The sequence below is a fragment of the Pholcus phalangioides genome, unplaced genomic scaffold (genome assembly GCF_987345545.1).
Source record: "Pholcus phalangioides strain wild (caught in Gottingen) unplaced genomic scaffold, Ppha-v1.0 ptg000039l_1, whole genome shotgun sequence".
In the NCBI taxonomy this organism is placed as follows: domain Eukaryota; kingdom Metazoa; phylum Arthropoda; class Arachnida; order Araneae; family Pholcidae; genus Pholcus; species Pholcus phalangioides.
Genome location: NW_028301625.1, coordinates 17,374,323 through 17,401,056, shown reverse-complemented (window position 1 = coordinate 17,401,056; position 26,734 = coordinate 17,374,323). Strand labels below are relative to the sequence as shown.

The following is a 26,734-nucleotide window of genomic DNA, read 5'->3' as shown; positions in this document are numbered from 1 at the left end:
GGCAGGGGGGTGACGCTCAAGAGCCGCGACGCACACTTTGAGGAAGACTGCTGTAACGGAAGATGTTTGTTGAATCTACACCATATAAGTACAATAATGCATTTTGATGTTACTAAAACCTCTCATAATGACCGATTTTCATGACTTCAGTAAAAGGCACTACTGCCTACTCATGCTTATCAAGAATGCTATCCATATCTACAGTGATTATGACAATACGTATAGGCAATAAAAGAGAAATTTTGGTATTACAATCGACGCCCGATATAACGACTTCTTCGTCTCGTCGAGAATGGACGTTATATTTGGAGCAAGGTCGTAGCGAGGGGGAGACTTGGGGGTGTGGTCGGGCCTGATTGGGACGGTCGTTATATAAGTAAAACATAAAACATTTGGGACTTACCCTACCTGTCTTTGTCGCTGTAACGTGAAGTTCTCATAACGAGCGTCGACTTTATCTTCGAAAACAAGCATCGTTTCTCCTCTGAATATACAGATAGGGGATACATGCTCCTTCAGCATCGTATGATAGCATTTTTTTCTCGCGATAGCGTCGATTTAAAAAAAATAATTTTTTTGACTTGAAAATTAATTCGATTAATTCAACTCAATTAAAAAATTGACTTATTATGAAGCATAGTATGTATATTAATAGTATTACTCAATGATATAATTATATTATCAATCGTATATCTCTCTCAAAGAATATTTCGATTGTTTTCTTACGTTTAACTAACGTAATTTCATCTGAATTTTTTTCTTTCAATGTTTGAGCTGAAAGTTGAAATTTGTTGCAATCTGACGAGATGTGTTCAAAAAACAAATTCAATGAGATTCATTAAGAATTACATGTAAAAGAAAATAATAAATTACAGTGATTTTTGTCCTATTGATGCTTGCTGGTTTTCGATGGAGAAAGGAGTAGGAATCCTGCGTTTGAAATTGCAAACATTAACTGACTCGTATAAACAAGTGCTTGATTTCTAAAGGAAGTACATGTGAAAGAATACTAAAATAATCTGATGTCACAGGGCCCCTAAAATCTCCAAGAACCCTGGTTAAAAACCTCTTCTCTAAATAATCAATGAACAATTAATAGTCATAGCACATTATTTGAATATAGAGTTTGTGTGTTTCGGTGCATAATTTCGGGCAAATTTATTGAAAAGAGTGATTTCAGAAACAAAATTGCGAATTTTAACAATGGTCGAAATATTTCTAAAATTTTATTTCGATTTTTTTATTCGATATGAAATTGTAAGAAAATATCGTGAAAATTAGGCCATTAGAAGATTTTCTTCTAATTAAATGGAGTCCCTCTCCAAAACATGTTATTCAGTTATTATTGTTCTATTACATTATCAGTGAAAAAAGAAGAGGGAAGAAAGTAGGGCGAATATAAGAAAGCGGGAAAAAATAACTGCACAGTTATACCTGATGGCGCATACACACGCTCAGTTATACCTGCGCAGGCATAACTGTACAGTTATACCGAATCGAAAAACCATTCCCTTCAGGTCGCCTGCGCAGGTCAACTGACGGCCCCTACACACGCTCAGTTATGCCTGCACAGTTGGACTGTACAGGCATAACTGCGCAGGTATAACTGAGCGTGTGTAGGGACCTTTAAAGCCCCCCGCCCCCCACTTGAGGAACAAATTTTTCCACAAAAAAACTGCTTATACACGAGTATATACTGTAAATTTTGTGGTTTAATGATCAGTAATTTTTAGGGTTGGTAAGTTTTTGCCATAGCTGAAAAAAACTAGTGTAAAAAACATACTGACAAAAATAGGTTTGTCAAGCATAAAACAAATTGATTCTTTCCCTGCATTTATTTATGTCTAGCACCATTAAAAAAAATGATGCAAAAGAATTGTATATTGTTATAAGGATCCCGATCATCCCGGACGACGGGTGGTCATTATAAACGAACATTGAAGGCATCTGTATTTGAAAATGTATTTTCCCACCAGATTACTTCACAGTACAACAGTCGCTCAGTTACATATAATACACATTGAGTCAAATGTTTTATTCCTTAAAACAATTTTTGCCCTGGTTTCAGTTTTTGCCACTGTCCCAGCAAAATGCCCAATTCCGATTCAAACCCCTTCCCTCCCCCATCATTGCTGACATACTTGAATGGCTCCTCTTCTAATGCATAGGATTTCTTGGCACTTTGTTGGTACAGTTCATACTGCCTCCCTAACGTTCAGGAAAGCTCCTGGATATTTGTACTTTTGGGTTTCTTGTATAGCTTACGAGTTCGACAAAGAAGCAGAATTCACACTGTGCCTTCCCTGACTGTAAAGGGTTGCTATAACAATGATGTACCATTGTTTCCTGATGCGGCCCAATGTAGAGTCCACCTCCACATAGGCAGGGACGGGCTTAAGTATTTTGCAGGCCGGTGCAAAAACAGCTTTGTGACCTTCTAAAACTGGTTCTGTCAAAACCCTTGGCCAGAGGGTTCAATGTCTAAATTTTGGGTCTCAGATGTCTGAATTTTAAGTCTTGGACAATATTTCAAAGCTACTACTTTGTTAAATCAAAATGTAAATTAAAGTCATTTTCTGAAGTCAAAATGTTATCAAATCATTTTTATACTGCTCTGCGGCCCGCCCTTTGCACCTGCCAAAGTCTGCCCTGGACACAGGACTTTTTTTTTTCAAGCCGAGCACAACTCACGTCTATCGCCATGGGTAATTTACTACCTAGTAAGTTGCACCGGAAGTGTAAGTATATGTACCTAACAGTCTGAGTGCATATCTAGCGTTGTGTATGATTTATAGTGCTGCCATCTATATCTCAGAAGTGAAGTGTAATGACTGAATATTTGTACTGTTTGTAGGACTGTTGCTCTCTGTGGCGAGACTTTTTAACGGGGAGATCGGCTCGCATTTCTTGGGCATAGGACTGCAAAGGGTTAATTCACTACTTGTACTGTTCTTCTCAAATTTTTGTCACCTGCAGTCCCCTTGAAATAGTGAACTCTACCTGCAGCTCCCATCATGGTCCAGTGGCGGATCCAGGAAGGGGCGATCGCCCCTTCCAAGAGCCTTCAAGCAAACAACTCCAGTTACCTTTCACTTTTTTCCTTTATTAATCCTTAATTTCTTTATCTCAAATATCCTTCTGCTGAAATTTAGGCACTCAAAGAAGTTCGACCTTGAACTTTCTTTTGCTGGTAATGTAGAAAGAATAAAGAAGCCATAGGTGGTCAATTATATTCCCACCAAGGTTCTATAGGGATTCCAAGCGATTCGGCCATCTCGTACTCACCTATACATACCCCTAGCATCTAAAGGCACGTGTAATTTTTGGCGAGGGGAGGGGCAAATGTACACCCTCCAGTTTTGTTGGTAACGAACAATAAAGCACAAGCCATTGAATAATCATAGATTTTTAGCCCTTGTTTTCCTTTTTCTTGACTTCAGTCCTGAAATATGGCAGCTTCAGGTGTAACCAAAAAAATGCTCGGATTTTCAAAAAAAAAACTATTTTTGATAAGTGAAAATTTAAGTTTTAAAATAGATGGGTTAAGAAAATTAATTCTATTTACTTCTGTAGCACATCTGGGGTTTTCCCAGGGAATGAAGTTGCATTCGGTTGCAGACTCACTGATAATGACATTCACAGAGGGGCCCCCCCCCCTCAGGGTGAGGCTAACAGGGCTCACAAGACTATTCTCATTTTTTGATTTTTCACTCCACAAATTCACTATAGTGGGGTCAAAAGTATAAAAAAATCTAAGCAAAGCCCACCCACCCACGATAAAATCTAGCTTAAAAGCCCTGCTGCAGAAGGTGAGCATTTGAAAATAACCTCTCTATAATATCAATGAAAATATAAGCCTGCGCCCCATCTAATAATTTAAAGCCTTTATAATTAGAAATCTTTCAGGTGAGAATAAATAAGTACCTGGATTAAACGTTGTATGTGGATCCCGCCTATAACAAAGCTTTTCCAAAAACCATCATAAAAGACGTAAACGGCAAAACGTTTCAAATGGGAAATATGAGAATTAGCGAAATATGGGACCACGAAAATTAATCATACTAAGTGGGAAAAGGCTCTAAGAGTAGTGCCAGTGCCGCTTGTAATGTTAAAGGACACAGGTAAAGATTGAAATTCATGACCCCCCCCCCCCGGTCCAGCACACCAAACCCACCTCTAAGTTTCGGCTCTGAGGAACGTTATAAGCAGAATCCACTATATAAGATTGATAGACATAAATAGACAAATTCTGTCTAGAACGTAATTAGATGAATGCTTTGTGTTCCCTACTCAAATCCCCAAGTCCTTGAAGCATACACGTGAACACGAAAAGTTGGAGTGAGGGTAGCTCAGCTGTGGACACTTGAGTTACCAGCAGTGTTTCCCAACCTTTTCAGTGCATACGCCAAGCAGATCATGGGTAAATACTAAATAAGGTATTGAGCGAAACAAGCCGAGTCCACAGAGGGGCCACCTTGGGGTCCCCCATAGATGGAAACAAAGTCCCTTTGGTTGGGTCTGGTGCTGGGTGGCAAGTACTGAGCTGATATGAATTAGTATGAGCCAAGAACAGCTGATTGAGAGCCCCACATGGATCTGCCGGCAAATAGAACTTAATTTAGATAGAATTTTTTATCGAACGGCACAGACCACACAGGGCCCACCTGGGGTCACTGATGTAAACAAAGCTCATTTGGCCGTCCCAGCCCCAGCACGTGAAGTCTGAATAGGGAACACATCTACCCTGTGCTGTACTGAAACCAAAACTGCCTTCTCATGGACCCTACATATGAGCGGGCAAAAGCTATGCTGCAGAGGTTCAGCTTCTTCTGATAGCATGTGGGCATTTAAAATTTGAGCAGTCACATACATTTTTTGCAAGTGCAGTGGGTAACGGGCTGTCATTGTGTGTGCATAGTACATATTTGATAACCTATTTTTTATGCGTCAAGGCCATGGGCCAGACAAGGGGCTGACAAGGCGATTCTCATGTTTTTTCACGCCATAAACTAACTATAAAGGGGGCCAGTGAAAAGTCTGGCCTAGGGGGCCCTGCTCTAGAATATGGGGGCTATGGTCAGGGCTTTAGATAATGTTTCTTCAAATATTCAAGGATTGTCTATTAAAAGAGGTTTCTGGTATCAGAGTTAGCTCAGAATTCATTTCCTCTGATTGACCGACATCCTTATTTTATTCATATTATTTTGCCTAATTGTTATCAAAACGTCACAAAGAGAAACGTTTAATACTTTCACAGGGATCAAAAAATTAAATATGCTTTTGATATTCTGCTCTCTTTTCATCTGCAAAGTTTTCATTTGTACAATTGCACTTGATACTGTGTTAATATAATTTTTTTTATCTGGTAACGTCATCAGAATTCCTTACAATGTTTAGAAATATAATACATTATTCAGTCTGCGATAAAATTTTTTTTTTGCTTAAGGTATTTTTTTACAAGGGTAGTTGGCACATATGTTCAAATTTATTATCAAAAACAGCTAATTCATTAGTTGCAAAGTAATTTTTTAAATAAGTGCGTTGCTTATTGAAAAAATATAATTTTTATAAATATAAAAATTTTAATTTAGTTTTAATTTTTAACACACACACACTCTCTCTCTCTCTGTCATGGTCAAAGAAAAGCTTTAAAGCAAACAGACATAAGTACTGGTAGCTTGATGTGACACCCTGACAAAGGTTAGCGACATCCCTAAGAGCCATGACACTCTTCAACAAGCACTGCACTAACATATCATTGAGGTTAACTTCATTGTGGCTTGCAAAAACTCAGCCGACACCTAAAATTTTTTTCTCCTATTTGTCCAGCCATGATTGAACACGTCATGATGTATAATGAAATTTGAAGGTTTACGAGTTGGTGTAAAGGAAACAAAAATTTTCACACAGCTCCAAGAATGTCTTCTAGCTGCTCAAATATTAGGGATGACCCATGAATTAGAAATTCTTCGGAATATCGACTGGATCGCCATTTCGGTTAATAAGTAAGCTCAAATACACCCATGTATCTTTTTTCATAGCATATCATTTTGTATAATGAACCAAATTCACCAGACTCAAAGCAAAAAACACCTTAAATGTCAACTTCATGTTTTCAGCAGAAAAATACTTGGGGGGGGGGGGGGGGGGAAATCAAACACATGATAGTGATGTTTTCAAACAAAATTCATGACTTCTTGTTTATGATTCAATGTAGAAATGACCACATTTACATTCAAATAACGAGAACCATTCTTAAACAGGAACATAAACAGTTTGGGGTGACCCAACAAACTTTCTGCAGCGCCATACTTTTCACATCTGTATGTTTAAGTCAGGGTTGGTAAAAAAGCATAAACATTAAAAATAAAATTTTAAAAGAAATAATTCAAACTTCTAATTAAAATAAAATATTTATTAATGTAATTAACATATATTCCCATATTAATTCATATTTTTTACATTTTAACAAAAAAACCTCCTTTTACAAGTTCGTTTTTCACATAACTAAATGAATTATTTTGTGTTCGTAAAATTCTTAATGTTATTAACCATAAAGAAATACAAAATATACCCACACACTGCACTTAAAAAAGCATTATTCAAATTATTCATTTCAATAGACGATGTACACTCTTATTTTGAACTTTAGGAGGAGCAATAAAATTTATTCAATCTAGCTTTGCCACATTATGTATTCTTCAATTAAAAAAAATTGTTCTTGTTTGGGCTTATCTATGCATGTGTGAGTTTTATTTTTTTCATATATTTTTTATCTAATGTTTTGTTTTATTTTACATTTCTCGCCATGCATTAAGAGCTTTGTTTTTTTTTTGTGTTGTGTATATTTTTTTGTTCTTGATTTTTTATCTTTATGGTTTTTTTTTTATTTGACAGTGATAATTTTGTCTCTTATGTTGTATATGTCTTTATCTTAATGTTTCTGTTCATGTCGTATGCTTTATATATTTTACTCATTAATTATCATGTAAATTTTCAATCATCCGTACAGGCATCACAGCCTCTGGATGATAAATGTTTTTTTAAAACTAATCTATATCTCTATGTTGGAAATGAATAAATTTGATTTGAATTTGAATATAATAAAGATGTTCTCTGCAGTTATTTTCATTATGCTTAATTCGAAGCTATTTTGCAAAAACCGATAAAAAACTAAATATAATGTTTAATGAAACATAATTAATGCAGATTAATTAGCGATGATTTACGATGTACAGGGAGAGTAGCCTATAGCTAAAGTTCTGATTTCAAAACACTGTAAAATAAAAACCACTGGTCAGAATGACTTGAAACTTTGCATGAATATTTCTGAAGCAATAAAATTTTGCATAGTAAAAAAAAAAAAGAAAATACTTAAAAATCTACTCAATCTCTACGACAATGCTTTACTCAATCCAACAAACATGTGGGAAATCTGCTCGCAGTTGCAGAATGGAAACAATAACCATTCAGAGCAAAATAATTTAATTAGCATTGCATGATTTAATAATTTATGGAATCACCACAAAAAATGAGGTCACAACCAAACTACAACTTACACAAAAAATGTTAAATAGGTTGTTCACCATGCTCTGGGTATGAGGTAGAAGTGCAAAAATGCTTGTTCAACAGATCCAAGTTTTTCATGGTAATGACCGCAAAGCAGAATGTTTTGCATTGTTCTGCAACAAACCCTTCGCTGACTGGAAATGTTCTGCAGTAGCGCTAATTGTTCTGCGATGTATGTCACAGATTTTGGCATATTCTACTTTGAGGGGTAATGATATGTATTTGCTTTTAATTCCCTAAAGTTAATAATCCGGCCACTATACATAACGTTTTGAGGTACTCTCCACAGCCAAAAAATGAAAGGTTAAGGTCAAGTGAATGTGGCGGCCAGATGTTGTGTCATTCTGTTATTTTCAAATGGTTCTTGCTTTGCTCTGGTGTTGCAATATGCATCTTAATGAAAGTTGTGCACTGATGCTGTTGCAGTGCCGAAATGATGTGGTTGCACAAAATAGATTGCTGCTGCCCAAGAACAGCATTATTTACTTATACATTTGTAAGCATTTTCTACTCTTTTCGCCAGGCTTCCACTCAAAAAATTAAAAAGTAAGACTGGGTACCTTCTCTTAGACATTCATGGCATAATAAATAAAAAAATCACCTAATAAAAATTCATAGAACTTTCAGTATCCTATAAGATTGACTTGAGCCGAAACAAAATGACAGAAACAACTTGGTAACAAAAACTAGTTTTGGCCAAAATAATGTACTAGCAACCTGAGATAATTAGTGCCTCCTCACAATGCATTAGTCTTTTTTGGGGTCTTTCACAGTCCAGCCTGTCAACTCTCTTCGATGATGCACAACAAATTATGAAGATATGTACGTTTTTTAAGAATGCTCTTTTGAGACCACTCAAAAGCACAGTGCAAAATGAGTAAATGTAAAGAGACCAATGTAAATAACTCAAGGTGAACTGCATGGTTTTACTGCATTGTCCATACTTTTTTTTAAAGGGATATATTTAAATGTTACAGTTTAATATCAACATGATCGTTTTTGACAAAGCAGTTTCATTGCTAGCTCTTTGCTGAGTATTGTAAATATTGTTTATGCCTCTGAATGCCTGAAACATACAGAAGACAATTGAATGCTACTGAATAGCATCAGAATCACCAAACCTAGAATAGGCCTATGTATCTAACTGCTTTGTTATGCAAACTGTTTTTTCATCTATACACAAAATGTACACCATAATTTTTGATGATGAATGCTATTGTGCACGACCATGAAGTAGTAAATACAAAATTATTTTTTCCATCCAGACAGAAGTTTTCAATGAATACTCTACTTGTTGAACCCTGAAACTCAGGAAAAAAAAATTAATATACCAAATGGTCCCTATATCCGCCCTCCCCTAAATAATCTGAAAATGATAAGATTTCCGCTTTGGCAGAATCATTAATTACAATTTACTACATTTATTTTATTTGGCAATATAACAATGATTCCCTTCTCAATTAAAATTAGAGATGCAAAATTCTCGAGAATAATCTTTAGGAGAATATCATTAAGGAGAATATTCAAGAATATTCTCTGGAAGAACTACTATAAATAACTTGAGAACATTATTATTCTTGATGAGACTATTCTGTTATTTATAATATAAATACAGTGGAACTTCGTTTAACAAACTTAATTCGTTCTGCCAATATGCTCGTTATTTGAATCAAATGTCCCCATAGGAAATAATGGAAATTCGCATAATTTGTTCTACATATTATTCATTCACATAAAAGCGACTAATAGAAATGGCTTCATTCAATAATACAACATAATAAACTTATGCTTTTTGTCCGACTTTGAAAAAAGAACGTATCTAATGACTCTTTTGGCTCCTTTCTAGGATTTCTCAAAAATGGGAAATTTGCATTTTTCTTGGATACATTTCTCACACACTGCTACAAATTTATTTCCCAGGTTCTTTTCTACAAAACTTTGCACAGATTTCCGCATTTTACACATCTCTCGAACCTTATTTGAAGTGAGGCACTTCTCTCTTCCTCAGAAAAGAAAAAAAGCGAAAATGGGGCGAAAAGCTTTAGCAAAATGCTACAATGCTAAGGGGCCATTCGAGTCAGCAGATTTTTAGCTATTTTTGACCCCTCCCCCCTTGTCAGCAAACGTCAGCAAAACACTGACCCCCCCTCCACCCCTTGTCAGCAAAATTTAGTCAGCAGCTTAGAATATTTTATATCTTCAAAAAGGATGGTTGATGACGTAAGCAACCTTCAAACCCCCCCCCCCCTTGTCGCCCAAAGTCAGCAAATTCGAAACCCATCCCGATGCTGACGTAATACTTGAATGACCCCTGACGTAATGATTGATGGTTGGATGTCTACTCATTGCGTACCTCCTGTACCCATTTTTGCGAAAGTGACTACTACTTTTTTCGCATTCTATGATTTTCTTTGGTATTTTGCAAAAAATGTGACCGTAGCTTAAACCCTACTCCACATGATCTTGCTGTTGCAGGCAATGGAGGTCCATCAATTTGCCTATTCACCTCTGCGCCAAGCATAATTTATAAAAAAAATAAAAACTTCAAGCGCTCATATGTGTGGTTACAATGTGACATCTAGTTTGGTATTGTAAGCAGTCAAGACCGTACACGGGTGTTCATTTTTCAAGTAAGGCACCCTGACTGGATACTAGGGGAGAATATCAACCACAATTCTACAGTATGTGTGTGGACGAAAGCGAAAAACCATTAGCTCAGTTAAGAAAATGTGACAATAAACAAAGTGCAAAATTTTTGCTTGTAATGCGAATCGTTGCTCGTTAATCAAATCAATATTTTTGCTCATTAACCAAATCGCTTGTTAACCGAAGTTCCACTGTATACATAATATCCTTGAAAATATTCGCTGGAAGGACTATTTTTACAAATTCTGGGAGAATATTCTTATAGAAAATAAAAATTATTCCTCAAGTTATTTATAATAGTCCTTCCAGAGAATATATTCTCGAATATTCTCCTTCGATGAGTATATTCTTCAGTTATTTATAATAGTAGTCCTTCCAGAGAGTATTCTCAAGAATATTTGTAATAACATGCATTATAATAATCTCTATAAATAACTTGAGAATAATAATTTTCAATACGAATACTCTCTAGTAATTTATAATACAAATTTTCAATTTTAATTTTCAAAAAAAATTATCCAATTTAAAAAATCACAACTATTCAACTTTTAAATCTGTTTTGATCGAATAATGTATAGGTAGAAAAAGGAAAATCTTGAGCTTCACGCAGTTGCCGACAGGTAACGTTAATGCTCTTCCTTCAACCGTGAATTCAGTGTTTGTCAAGATTGGCTTTTCCCACAGTTAGAAAGAGATTTGGACAACTTCATTGTCCAGCAGGACAGGGTAACCACACTGGAGCTTGGACGTTTGAGAACTTTTGCACAATCGTATTCCGGTATTCGTAAACGATGGATTGCCCGTACGGGACTTGACAATTCAGTTAAACATCACTGGTTTCCAAAGATTTCCGGACCTCACAGCGTGCGATTCTTCTTGTGGGGGTTTATAAAAGACTGTTTATGTGTCTCCCCTTACAGCTACATTAGCCGAATTAAAGATAAGCATAACAGCACCCGTGAAAGCAGTGGATGCAAACATGCTCGCAAAAGTTTTTAGGACGAATGACTACTGTATAGACATATGTATTCCAAGGTGGATATATTGAGCACCTTTAATTTGGTTTGTAAAAAACTAATTTTATGTTACACTAGCTATAATACCCAGCACTGCCCGGGTTTTCTTTAATGAGGCTTTTTAGATCACGTGATATCTATCTCCCTGTTTCTTTGAGGGACATACAAACCGTGTCCAAGTTAACCAATATGGCGACTCATGAAATAAATAAATCCAGATTTAAAGAAACGTAGAAATAAAAATATTTTCTCCTTTATTAAGGGGCACACACTTGGTATTTTGATTCTCCCATTGAACTCCAAGTTATCCATCTGCCTATTTCAGCTTCCAAAAATGCTTAGTTAAAGCTGTGGAATTTCTTTGATATACTTTATATGGGCCCCATAATTAATTTTAAAACAACCTTAACTATATGAATTTATGCAGTTGAATATTAAATGAAAATGTGCCTGCATTGTCTTTTTCAAGCTTAAGATGTAAATAAAAAGTTGAAATCAATGTTATTGCATGGATATCCAACACAAGTAAGTCCGGCTAATTACTTCATATTTAATTTTCTGGGCTTCGTATAGCTCTAAGCGAACTCAACATTTCAAAAATCGAGAATTCAATACAATTTTTAAAATTATTGATGTGGTGGAAAACCTCAAATTTCTACATTTCTACAGTAAAATCCACAATTTTAACAGTGATTTCTATGGGATCATCCTTTGCCTATCACTCAAAGTGATGCTGATGATTCTGACGTCTATTCAAAAATCTCTCATTACTGGGAAGATTTAAAGCGACAAACCATTATAAAGGCATAAGCTATTATACAGACACAGGTAGCGTTAAAGTGGCAAACCATTGTAAAGGAATATACACGTCTGAAACGCATTGCAAGGAAACCATGGTAACCAAAGTAAACATTCAGATAATGATTGTTGAGGCTCAAAAAACCATTGTTGCCCAACAGTTTTTGCCCATTTGGGGCATTTGCCATACTCTGGTGAAATTTTAAAGTAGCCTACAGTTCATTCCCGGTCCTGTTTGATATATATGTAAAATCTGGTGACGATCGGCCTAAAACTGTAGATTTGTATAAAGAACATACACACAGACATATACTTTCACATTTATATATCAGATGACATCCATATTTGTTATGGTCATCTTTTTATCAGCCACCTCACTGGGCATTTTGCCTGTTGTGACGTTATTTGTATAAGATAATGGTGCACTTTAATAATATTGAAAAAAGCAGGCATGTATTTCATTTACGAAGCTGCAAACGGAAGTACTACAGAGGTAGCATGAATGTATGGTGAGCGTTTCCCCCCCCCCCCAGGCAGTTGCCCAATCTGAAAACATTTGCGCGCTTGCATCGGCAGCTGTGCGAAACGGGATCCGTTCTTGCTTCCCAGTCTGATGCAGGTCCATGCCTTTTATTCACTGTGGTGTAGATTTGCATTAGATTTCTTCCCCAGGTTACATTCGCATGCATGTGGTGTTCTTTTTCTCCCGATAAATTTCAACAAGAAGCCATTTTAACGTTTGGAGAACGGCCGTTTCAAACTATTATACATACACAGGCAATGTTAAAGTGGCAAACCATCATAAAGGCATATACACGTGCGAAATACATTGCTAGGGAACCACAGTAACAAAAGTAAACGTTCCGAAAGTGATTGTTGAGGCCCAAAAACCATTGTTGCTCAACAGTTTTTTGCCCATTTCAGGCATCCATAAAGCAGAATATACCAAAATCTGACGTACGTTACAGAACAATTAGCGCTACTGCAGAACAATTTAAAAGAATTTCAAGAAAAAGTGCAAAAAAATAAGGATTTTTACAGCAGAACATTTCCAGTCAGTGAGAGCTCGTCACAGAACAGTGCTAAACATTCTGCTTTGGGGTCGGGCATTTGCCCTGCTCTGAAGAATTTTTTAAATAGCCTATCGTTCAAACCAAGTCCCATTTGATATATATGTAAAATTTAGTGACGATCAATCTAAATTTGTACATTTCTATAGAGAACATACACGCATAGACACACAGAAAATTAATTTTATATATAGATGACTAATCATAATCTTACGTGTATGTTCAATATTTTTCGTAATATAAGCATTTAAAATCGGATGATTCTTTTGAAACACTCTGTTGCAGTCTTTCGAGAATATCCTTGAAAATATTGTCTGTCTCCTTCCATCAAGAAGACAGGAAATATTGAAGTTTGTAGCCCACAATATTGAAGTTTGAAAGCAAGAAAATGAAGCCAACGTGGCTGAATTGCACAACTTTTAAAAGAAATACAAGTGATTCTAGAAAAAAGAGGGAAGATAAAAAAAAGAAAAAACAACTAGAGCACCACCTGAAATCCTGAAAAAGAAAGTTCTAGAACAAATACGGCAACCCAGTGTCATTATGACTGCCTTGGCAAATTTTTCTTTAAAAAATCGCCAATTTGGCGTAGACCATATATCGAAGCTGTTCCCTAAAAAATCTTCGTAACAAAACTTTTAAAACCTCTCCCCATTACCAGGAGAATATTCTGAGAATATTCATCTCATTCTCTGAGAACATTCTTGCCTCACATCTAATTAAAATCAATTACATGAATTTGGTTGATAGGATTAAATAGAAAAGTAGGACATTTCACCAGAAAGTAAGACAAGTAGGAGTCTCATTTTCGCCTAAGAAAATTCCAGAGCTTCAGGAATATCCATAAAAATTTTCATGTCATTCTGTAACACTGGTCTTATTATATAATGTATTATATTTACCGTGTATATATATAGTCAATTATTTCTTTTCTCTAAATCACTACTATGCAGTAAAACAATTTAAAAGAAATTATAAAAAGTTAATTTTACATACAATCTCCATGTGCTTTCAAAAACCCAATTAAAAAGTTGTTGCCATCTCTCCTGATGCCAACTAAAAAAATTTAGTGTTTCTAAATACAATATTCAGAGATAGATTTCAAAAATGAAGGAAAGTTAGGGGAAAACAGCATTAAATGTGGGTAAAACTGTTTCCCTACGTTTGTTTTCATCTGCATTCAGTAAGTTTTTCCCGAACTTTCCTGTTTTTGTGAATATCTCAATGAATATTACACTTAGAAACAAGGAATATTTTTGTTGGCACTAGAAGAGAGGAACAACTTTCTAATTGGGTTTTTGAGCACAGGGGAACACTACAAAAAGTTTTTTATTTTAATAACTACACAACCCCTTGTAACATAAATGATGTATCTAAAATACTACACATTATTTCGAGTTTTTTCTAACTAAATATATATCTAGAACCAACAGTTCGCCTGTAAAAGGTGATACGCCCTATTACCTATGCACTAATAAATATATTCAGACCACTTCCATCAGATTCTTTTGAAAAAAACCACTAATACCATTTAAAGATATACCATAGGAATGTACCCCAAGCATAGAAAATGAGATAAGGAAAAGTTTGGCTAATAATAGACCAATAAGCCTATGGTATTTTCAAAGGGAAAAAATTACATACTCCCTAATCAATGGACTGCCAGACGGCTGTCCATTGGTTAGGGAGCTAGCTTCTGACTGTGCAGGTTTGGGTTTGAAACCCGGTTCCGGCATGGATGTCTACTACCACACTAACAAATTCCCTGGACAGATCGTATAGATCGCTTGGTTTATTAAACTAGTCACATTTTTGCATAAAATATGAAAGAAAATTGTAGAATGCGAAAGTAGGACTTCTACTCGTCTCTTAGCCACTTTCGCAAAAATGCATAAAGGAGGTACGAAACGAGTAGACATCCAACCATCAATCATTACATTAGCATTGTAGCATTTTTCTAAAGCTTTTCTGCCCATTTTCGCTTTTTTTTTTAAAAGAATTTTTTACCAGCTTAAGCCCTGTCTATTGGGAATACGTGATCACGTTTATATATTTAGGCAACTTTTACATATTTGAAAATTAACACCACACACATATTTGAAAATTAACACCACACACACATTTGTTTAAAACCAATGTGGTTTCAACCAAACAATTCTGGTTTAAGTACTTCTCATCCCCAAAGCAGAATGTGACAAATATTTGCGACGTACGTCGCAGAACAATTAGCGCTACTGCAGAACAATTTGGAAGAATTTTAAGAAAAAGTAAAAAAAAAAAACACATGTATGGGGATGTTTACCGCAGAAAATTTCTAGTCAGCTGAGGGCTCGTTGCAGAACAGCGCTAAACACACTGTGCTCTTTGGGGCTTATTATTTTCTCTTTATCGACACAGGCTTTTCATTTTCAATCCATTTCTCCATCTGGTAAGGTTTACTCACCCCATTCAAAAATATGGTTACCTCAATGTTATTGGAAACCATAAATTTAATAATGGTGAGAAAATATACCATTTGATTATAATTCCAATTCTACAGTGATAGGGTGGCAAAATCATTTACCCCCATAACAAAAACCCTAATTACAGTCCTGTATCATGATAATGTTCTGTAATAATATACAGTCCTATAAATAAATATTTGATGTTCAGGGGCACTGCCACCCCTCATATCCAATCACGAATGATCCACCCTTTCAAAATTATTAAGACATAAGGAAAGAGTTCCATTGAGGAAATTCACTTCATAAAACATCTGGGATTGCCAGTCCTAAAATAAGAGGCTTTTAAGCAAGCAAGACATCTTGTCAATGCTGCTAAAAAGAATTAATGAAAATAATGATAGTTCTATGTAAAAAATTTGTCCTTTAGAGGTTCAGTATACACTAGATCAGCAGTTCTCAACTTTTTTTTGACTCGCAGAACCGTGTTTGACTCCAGGAGCCCTTTTTTATACATAATTTTTATGACAGAACCTGTAGGCCTCTTATTTATCTATCAAATTTACTGATTTATATTATTTTCCTGAGTCACAGCGGAGCCCCTGGGAGGTGCACACGGAGCACCGGTTGAGAATCCCTGCACTAAATTATCAATTTGCCAAAGAGCATATGCCAAGATGACCCTCGACGATTAAAATTAAAAGGCATCTCAAAATTATTTAAGACTGAATTATGGCACTGTAGACAATGCTATAATATTGTACGGATAGCTGAAGGGAATATTAATACACTAGCACAGTGGTTCTCAAATTTGTCACCTGCATAGTGAACTCTAGTTACGGCTTCCCATCATGGTCAAACAAAGAGAAAAGCTTTAAAGCACCAAACACATGCATAAGTATTGGCAGCTTGCTGTGACACATCCCTAGGAGCCAAGACACTATTTGAAAACCAATGCACTAGCATATCAATGAGGTTGACTTCATTGTGGCTCTCAAAAAAACTCAGCCGAAACCTTAATTTTACTTCCAATTTGTCCAGCCATGATTGAACACATTTTGTGATAAAGTATAATGAAATTTGAAGGTTGATGAGTTGGTATAACAGCGGAAAATGAGGAAACGAAAGTTTTCACACCACTTCAAGAATGTTTTCTAGCTGCTCAAATGCACCCATGTATTTCGTATCATATCATTTTGTATAATGAACCAAATTCACCAGACTCAGAAAGCAAAACTCACCTTAAATGTCAACTTCATGTTTTCAGCGGAAAAATACTTGGGGGGATCAAACACCATATACTCGGAGTCTTCAGCAATGAGAGCGTGATAGTGATGTTTTCGAACAAAATTCATGACTTCTTGTTTATGATCCAATGTAGAAATGACCACATTTACATTCAAATGACGGAGTACCATTCTTAAACAGGAACGTAAACAGTTCGGGGCGACCCACCAAACTTTCGGCGGCGGTGTACCTTTCACAGCTACATGCCTAAGTACTTGAGTCATTTTTTCTTTATCGGCACGTTGCTTTTCAATCCATTTCTCCATCCGGTGAGGTTCACTAGCTCCATTCAAAAATACAGTTACCTCAATGTTATTGGCAACCATAACTTGAATAAAGGTAGTGAGAAAATCTACCATTCGATTCCATTGTCCTCCGCACACCCAATCACCAAAAAACCCACCATATAAACGATGAAGACAACATTCACCATCAATCACCACACAGAACGGTTGAGGGAAGAAAAATTCGGAATATTCATATGGAAAACCGAATTCGGCTCCAGGCCTTGATCCAGGATTCGGAAAAGTTACATTTCTTGCTACCTTCAATAAATCCACCGGCACGCAGGCACTAGGGAACGTGGATTCAATGTAATTCTGTAACCACGACAATGCCATGCCGCCTAAGAGCGCAGTTAATTACAAAATTCCGTCACGAAGCTCGATTTAAAAAAATTTCGCGTTTAGTTTCCTAATCAAAATTTCATAAAAATAGGATCACTAAAAATTAGACCTTAAAAATTGTTACAGCCATAACCCATGTGCTTTGGCACTAGAAAAGGCTAAACCTGAACTACTGTGAAGCGCATGCGTTGCATGGAATGGTTACATTTTATTACAACAGGTTTTACTACCGTCACTATATACTACAGCTGTTCGCGATCAAAATATATGCCCTAGAAATCGCCAAACTGCCAACCAACATTGGCCCCTGAAAATTTGTTTTCCACCGTATACAGACGCTCCTAAATGCTATGGCAACCCTGTGGAAGAGAGCACTTGTATGTATTGGGGGAGGAGTAAAAAGGGTGGGGACTATTCCTAAATTACGTGTTGACAACATAAACCCTTTTCAATGCCCTACCTGTTCGAAATCCAACCCCTTTTACCCAGCGGTGTCTGAACGCATGGGAATCACAAAAGTGAGATCTGATTGAAATTTTCGAGAGTAAGCATATAAATTTACCAGGTAGGGCCTCAGAAAAATCACTTGGCCCACGGACCTATGATAATCTTAAGACGGCCCTGTTACTACCCCGCACCAATTTTAAAAAACTGAGAAAAAATCTCTGTGGATGGAAATTACTGAATCGTTAGAAAAAATTTATTTATTAACCCAACGATGAAACGATTATAATAATGAAATGGAAGAGTTTACAACAGGGGGTACGTTGATTTAAATCACTATATTTAAATTTAATTTTTCCTTTCATTTAACCGCAATGATATCGCTGTAAAAGTAACCTAGTATGGTATATATGTTACTTAAATGTGTTAAAGTTTTTCATTAAAAGAAGTAGAGAAGATCAGGTATATATATATATATACACATACATATATATACATATATATATAGACATATATATATATATATAGACTTGACCTTAATCCCTAGATACAGTGCAGAAATGTAAGCTGTTCTATGATTTCTAGATTTTGTGCATGGAATAAATTGCAGAAAAATATAGGGAGTTAAACTTGGATATAACTGCACTAAGTATTTGCAATGCATTACAATATAGGGCACTAAGGGTCCCTTAATAAAAAACAGAAATTTAGTTTTAGTATAATGAAGAAATTTAGTTTTAGTACAATGAAGAAATTTAGTTTTAGTATAATGAAGAAATTTAGTTTTAGTATAATGAAGAAATTTAGTTTTAGTTTAATGAAGAAATTTAGTTTTAGTATAATGAAGAAATTTAATTTTATTATAATGATGAAATTTAGTTTTAGTATATTTGGGGTTTTCATTGCTCTTGTTGGGTTGCTGTATTTTTGATATGGTTTAGATCAGTGGTTCCCAAACTGCCTTTAAGGTCACACCCCACCAAAGCATCTCTGAAATCCTGATGCCCCCTCCCCCGTCAGAGGCGTAACTAGAAATTTTGTCTGGAGGGGTACCCCTTCCCCCTCCCACGCGAAATTCCATAGTTCCAACACAAAGGTTTGGTTTTTACACACAAAAAAATATGTTTTGCTCTGCATCCATAAATTTTGCAATCGGGGAATTTTTCACCCCCCCCCCCGGTTCTGGCTCTTTCTTCTGTTACTTGTAATTCTTTTCATTCAATAAGTAAACTGCTATTCATGTGAGGGAGCCGAAAAAGGTCATTTACTTAGTCAAAAGCAGTGGTTCTTAACCAGGGGTCCTTGGAGAGACTTTGGGAAAGGGGGGGGGGTTCATGAGCTTGAGAGAGAAAATAATGAACTCTGTTTTTACACCGCAATATACGGAATATTATTTTGTAAAGGGGTCCGTGAATTTCATCTTACAGGTACAATTTGTCATGGGCGGAGATACGGGGGGGGGGCAGATCTAATGTATATGTGTGCATATATGAATTGACATCATCACATCATCATCATCATCATCGTGCCCCCCCCCCCAGCAATAATGACCTTGCTCCCCCCCAGACTTCAAAAAAAAAGTCTATCTCTGCCTATGCAAATTGTCCGTTGAACAAAAGATGTTAAGAACCCCTGGTCAAATTCCTTTCAATTTGAAGAAAACACTGAAAGAGAAACATGAAAGAAGAGGTCATCAAGATATTGTTTAGAAAGTATAAATTTTTTGGACTGATATAAAAAATAGAGGGAGTTATGAAAAGTTTCGAGCCTTAATAGAAAAACTCATTCCCAAATTGCCCCTCCCCCTTAAAAATGAAATTACCCCGCTTAAAAATCAAATCACTCCCTTGTGGGGCGTGGGCCCCACGTTGGGAGTCAGTGGTTTAGATCAGCGGCTCTCAACCTTTTTGTACTCGAGGAGCCCTTTTCAGCGCATAATTTTTATGGCGGAGCCCTGTTTGAGTCGAGGAGCACTTTTTGCATATAATTTTTATGGCGGAACCCCCTGTAGGCCTCATTTTTTTATTTATCTATCAAATTTACTGATTTATTTTATTTTCCTCGAGTCGCGGAGGAGCCCTTGGGAAGCGCAGACGGAGCACAGGTTGAGAGAGAGAACCGCGCTGGTTGTTGTTGTTGTGTTTTTTTGTTTTTTTTTTTAATATAGATATATATTCTGCATCCATATTTTTTATGGGTATCTTTTTTCAGCCAACTCTGTTGTGGCCTTTGCATTTGTATTAAAGCTTTGAATTCTATTCCGTAATTGCTGATTCAAAATAATAATAGATGTGTCAACATAAAAATACCGTTGGACTTTAATACGAAAAGTGTAAAAAATCTGTGAAAGAATAAAGATGAATAAATTATTAAGGAAAATCATGCAATTCGGAAACACATCATAATAAATACATTCATCAATTGCGCAAGAAACAATCTTGCCAATAAAATATATTTTTAATTTGGTTGATGCTGAATGACCCTTTGGTTGTACATAGAGTGAATCGAGAAACCAGCACCACATATAAGATAATGAGCTACCACTCTTTTTCTATTAAAAATGTTAATCTGGGCTACATGACCTTTCATGTTTTATGCTGAATAAAATTTGAGAGATTAGGTGAAAAGATATGCATTCTTAATAATTAACAAGATTTGTTTTAATTAATAAGCGGTCAGTTAATTTAAATTAAAATAATCTGATTTATAAAAAAAAATCATGATTTTGTGCCATACACTGGTTTACAAAATATTCAATACTCTTCATGTACAAAAGCAGAACCGCCCTTAGGGTTATGCAACAGGTGCGGTAGCATCTGTCATCATCCCTCGTTTGAAAAGGAACCCGCACACAAGGGTGTCTCTATGAAAATGAAACCCGTGCGGCCGCAGGGATGCCAAATCAGGAGTAAAAAGAAAACATGATTGCAGAAAAATTTAGGAAAAGTCTGAAATATTAGTTCACTGAAATTTTCTGGGGAGACATCGGGAGCTTTATAACGGGGTTCGACTGTATATTTTTACCTGTTGGAAGATCTTTTAAAGCAGTTATATTATTTAAGAGCGATCCCCCTTATAATACGAGTTTGCTGTTCCCGCGCTTCACGGGGAGCTTCTTTCTTTCAATGGGGCTAACGAGAATATATGACGTTGCACTAACGTAAACAATATACTCTCGCTCTTCCATAAAAGAGTACAATTGACTCTCGAATCCGGCCTTTCATTAATCCGGCCCGTCCAGTAATCCGACGTTTTTAGGCAGGTTTTCTTCAAGCACAGAAGAAGAAAACATCTCACTGTATGTCTGTGAGCAGAAATTTATATTATTTAAATGGGACTTTTCACTGATTTTCAGTAATCTGGCGATTTCGATAATAAGGCACACTCTGGTCTGATATGTGCCGGATTAGCGAGAGTCTACTGTATAAAAAAAGAAATATATATTGTAAATTTTTTTTCTATAGAAAATACAAATCTGTTTTACAGTTTAAGTGCTGTGAACCGAAACAATAGTAAATATTAGCAGGCGTTATTTATTAAAAGTAGCATTTGAGAACATTCATTTCTCTATTCCCCAGAAAATTATATTTTTAAACAGATAAACATCAACTGGCCAAAATAATAATAATAATAATCAATGAGTTGAAAATTATTCCAACTAATGACAACATTTGAGGAGGCCGTTCAATTCAAAACAAAAAAACTTCAAACAAAATAAAAATTTTCTTATTGTTTGCTATAAAATTTATAGAGAAAAGAGTTACGCGCAATATAACGCTATTTTCCTTTGTTTTTAGATATATTTCAACGTTTGATTTACCTAATCCGATCATATGAGATTTTTCTCTCACTTATTTTTCGATTCAATACATGTCGAAAATTTTAAATAGGTTTTCAGAAAAATAAAAATGAATGTTGCCACACGTGTTGTACAATACATACGTGCATATGCGTGTACTTTACTTCATGTGACAACACTAAAAAGAGTTCATGCGATAGAAAAGAAAAATATTTTATGTATATAAATGTTATAAATAGATATAATGAGAACAGTAGGGAAAAAATAACCACCTACAAAATTTATATTTTCAGACGCAAAAATGTAAAGAAATAATTTGTATTTTGTTTTTATGCTGGTTTTTTTTTTTTTTAGAATTAAATTGATTTGAGAAATTAAAAAATAGAATCTAATGTCAATATGAATAAAAGAGAGGATCAGAATAAATGCCAAACTGCTAATTTAAATTTAATCGAAATCGACACAAAACTTGTCGATATCTTCAATGCCAACCATTCGAGGCTTAACAGCTGTATCGTAAAAATGTCTTTTAGTTGTTTTTTTGTGCATATTCATGTTCTATTTTCAGAGTCGGACCTATGAAAAAACCCTTCCATCAGGAGACAAGATGAGGGAAGTTGGTATTGCAGATTGGCTGATGGTTGAGGACAGAGTACAGTGATGAAGGCGGATGGCTCAGGATGTTTTCGTTGGCCTCTTGCGGGCGATCCGCCCGGGCCCCTTGGCGGGGGTTTCCGGGGACTTTGAGGGTGTGATTGCCGCGAGTCGGAGGCGATGGGGGCCTCGGCGAGGTTGGGCCCTGTGGCTTACGGGCCGGGGATGCCTGCCGGGCCCGGACATCAAGAGAGTTTTTCCAGCATGGCCCAGCCGCAAGGCAATCTGCTTCAGAGCTGGGCCATGTTTGGTGTTAGTGTTTGTAGTCATTTGCGTGGGTCGGAGGTTGGTGCGTGGTCTTGGTGGCTAGCGGGGCTTTTTCTTTTTTCCAGCATGGCCCAGCCGCAAGGTAGCCTGCTTATATCCCCCAAGGGACAGAGAGGGGGCCATGTTTGGTGTTTGCATAACTCAAGCCCCGGACACGCATGTCAATAATGGATGTAAGGGGGCAGTTGGCCCCCTTACATCCATTATTGACATATCTAAAAATGATTTTGGGTCAGAGCCAATGTTATCTGCCAACCTAGATTCAACTTCCTTTTTACTATCCCTTATCGCTTTCTTCAACGCTTTTCTTTTATCAGTAAACAACGATAAGTCACCTCGTCCACTTTTATACTCTCTGAGAATGCTCTTTTCTTTTCAAGATAAAGTAGTAGTGAAATGTGCGTTCTTTGTGCCTTGAATCGCGTGGTGAGTACTGATTTAATGAAATGGATATCATTGGGTTTGTCTCAAACTATTCTAAAAATGCCCATCATACGATACCATTATTTGCGTTGTGAACTTCCTGAGACATAGCGTAAAACAATTTCATTACGAATACAGGCCGTGAGCTTGGTAGTCAGACCAGAAGAGGTATTAAAACCAGAGCAGTACCATTGGATTGTCTCAAAAATATCTATCAGTTGACATCATACACTTCTATTTGCATCGCGACCCCCTTCCTCCGAGTTAAGCGTAAAACAATTTCTTTATAAATGCGGGCAACGATCCTGGTACCTAGACCGGAAGTTGTATTAACATCTGTAGAATACCATTGGATTTGTCCCCAAAATATCTATCAGACGACATCATTGGCTTCTATTTGCGTTGCGAATCTCCCGAGATATAGCATAAAACGATTTCGTAAGGTGTACGGATCGTGGACCTGGTATCCAGACGGGAGTGGGTATTAAAACAGTACCACATTGGATTTGTCTTGAGATCTACCCGTAGACATCTCAAAAACACTGATATATCGTAAGTACTTCCCAAGATATGTGCGTTTAAGGGATCTTTTTCGTTACGCAACTTTTTGCGAATGCATCCTGTATCATCAGATGATTTAAAAGATGTATTCAAGTAAAAAAAAATTGAATCTGTATAAGAATATCGTTATATCATATTTCTAATATTGATATGGAAATTTCTATTAAATTATACACAGGAAATGTTCGGAACCATTATTTTATGAATTTTTTAATTGAGATTTTCACGGTGGAAAAAAAAAAGAAAACGTATGTATTGTATAACGTGTGTGTGTGATAGAAGATACAAAGAAAAGAAATCCAACAAATTTCCTTGAAGGGAGAGCAAAATGCGTTGTTATTCATAGGTTCTAAAGAGTAAGTATAAAATGTGTCTCATGGCGTGAAATCTCTTGAATCGTGTGGTCATGAGCTGCGAAGAAACAATGGAGCAATAAACAACTACAAGACGTAGATATCTGTCAGTGTTTAAGGGCTTTGATGCACTTCGACAGAGACTAGGTGAAAAAAAATTGTGTGCGTACGTTTTTCTTTTTCTGTGCATTTATAGATAGCATCCATCTTAATTTTGGAACTCTAAAGTATATGCGCAGCATTTTCGATAGGGCAGTGAAATCAGTAAATTGGAACTATCGATTTTGCAAAATAATGGGATATGTAGTTGCATATTGCTTGTCACATTTCCTTCCCTTGGGATCTTGGGGCTTCGTTTTAAAAATGTGCATGAAGAAAAAGGATGTCCGTGTGAAATGAATAACTCTAGATCGGCTACAATATTCAGTTACTGTTGAAGTTACCGAGTGGGTTGTGACCAGGGCCGTAGTCAGAAATTTCTTTCGGGGGGGGGGAAGAAGGACAAACTAACAGTTTGACCATGTGTGTGTTTAAACAATCTTGACAGGGCCGGATTAACCATTAAGCAAAATAAGCACGTGCTTAAGGCATCATGAGAAAAGGGGCACCGCAAAAAATGATCAAATAGTACACTGTTTTTTAAAAACAGTGTACTATTTGATCATTTTTTTTGCATTTTTTTCCAGGCTCAACTTCCAGTAGAAAATCCTAAAATTTTAGAGTACTTGATTGCACAATTGAAGGTTTTTATCAAAGGACTAGGGCCACAACTAAAGAAGGGAAAGGGGCGTCTGTTCCCTAGGATGGAAGGGCGTCGAGTTTACTCTTTTTCCGTTAAAAATTACGCGGAGGGGGATGCCAAATTTTATGCAAGTTTCCCTCCTCTTCCCCGAGCAACAGAGTAAACTTTTGTTTCTAGTTACGGCCTTAAGGGTGATACAAAAGCAGAGAAACTAAGTTAATTGCGATCAAGAACTCACGTTAATGTTAATGCTCAGTTTTTGGATTGAGATATTTTGCGTTATTTCCATAAAGTAAGCCTAGAGCCGTCTCAATAGCATCATAGGCCCCTGGGTAAAACAATTTTTTCTGTTTCCCCCGCCCCCTCCTACCTAGCTATAAATACCTGCCTCCCATTCGCATACTCACTCTCTACAAAATTTTAACCAGATGAAATTGTTATGACGCTTTCCCGACACTCGAGGCTCCTGAGCCGTGGCATCGTAGAATTCGGGAAAAAATATCTACTTCTTTTGAACCCCCACTCCACCTAGAAATACCGGCTTGCCAATTTGCATAGCAAATTATAAACAGATCTAATTGTCATGAGGGGCTATGCGTTAAGGTTGAAAGTAAAAGGGTGGCAGCAAAATCACTTGTTTGCTTAGAGCCTTCATATGGGTTAATCCGGCCTGGATCTTAATCATGGGAGATCTCTTACATATGTCATTTTCTAAAATTTCGGGGGAGGAAGAGTCTGGCTACGGCCTTGAAAGTGACATAAATATATAAAATACATAAATTATTTTGCATCCCTATTCCATGTTTGTTATGCAAATACGAATGTATTTGGAATTGACGTGAAATGTTTGAATTTCCTTATTCTATGTTTGATTCTACACATACTAAAATCAACAATATATTCTATTAAAATCAGAGAACTCAAGATATTGCCAATGCTAATTACATATGATTTCTGTAGTTTTCCCAACTTCAAGGCTCAAATAGGAGCAGGTCCATCTCAACAACATCATGTTAAGTAATTAATTTTCTCTCAATACAATCAAAGAAGACAACAGATAGGTTAGGTAGAATAATCAAAATGCAAGCAAAGAGAGAGGTCTTCGAAATGTTCACTAGGCGAAAAACCTGATGAATTTTTAATTCAAAAACACGGACTGAATTTGAGTTTTTTTTTATCACTGAAAAAACTTTTTTAAAACATCGCTCAATATTATGGGCTTACTTGGTTGTCTTCCAAGCAAAAAAAAATCGTTATTACTTAATTACAGAAGGGCAAGGAAGAGGGAGAATTATTCCAATCTTCCTATTGACAAGAGAAACAATCCAAGATACAAATGGGTAATATATAATGCACATATGAAGTATTACCGGTTCTTATAGGTAGTTGTAAGGTAAATTATAAGGTAATATTATTATTATTGAGATATTATGGGTTCTCTTACTGTTAAACATGAAAGTGAAAGTGGATGTGTTTCTCTGCTAAAGGTGTCGATCCTTCTTTACCTATTGAAAAAAACAAAAACACAAGGGACAGATTTCATTACAAAAATTTATTTCATAACCACGTCATCCTTTGCAACGTGGCACATGTCGGTATTACCTATATTCCATCACGACAATGACCGTAAATATTGCTCAAAAGTTGTTAGTTGTTAGACATTACTTGAAAGGAAACAATCTCGTTTGGCATCCACCTCGTTGGGCATTTTGCCTGTTGTGGCGTTGCATTTGTATTTAAAATGAGAGTTTTATGGTAGTGAAGTCAGTGCCCTGACTTGAATACCATCAAGCATTTATCGATCGAGTTCGACAGACAAGTCGGAGTTAGAAATTGTATACAAAATTCGACTATTTTTTCAATTGTGTGAAAAAAAGAATGAAAAAAAAATGCCCCTTATATATATCATAGGACAAACTCACTGAGTACATACCAAAACATGGCAAGTAGTTTTACAATCTAAACTGCTTCCAACAGTGTTGACTTATTCTACTTTGCTCTGGTGCTCAATACAACTGATTTGATTATTTAGTATTTT

The 26,734-nt window shown here is 36.2% G+C and overlaps 1 protein-coding gene across 5 annotated transcripts in view; it reads right to left on the bottom strand.

Annotated features, from left to right (window-relative positions):
• Positions 1–17,668, bottom strand: part of LOC149065638 (constitutive coactivator of PPAR-gamma-like protein 1 homolog) — a 234,636-nt gene extending 216,968 nt beyond the window's left edge. For 4 of the 5 annotated variants that reach the window (XM_089253548.1, XM_089253549.1, XM_089253551.1 and 1 more), the window contains exon 1: positions 16,782–17,668. In XM_089253548.1, coding sequence (XP_089109674.1) covers positions 16,782–17,447 — 666 coding nt within the window. In that variant the 5' untranslated portion in view covers positions 17,448–17,668. Of the gene's footprint in view, positions 1–6,093; positions 6,135–16,781 lie in introns of those variants that run through there. The other variant, XM_089253552.1, reaches the window with a different exon arrangement.
• Positions 17,669–26,734: the final 9,066 nt, after the last annotated feature.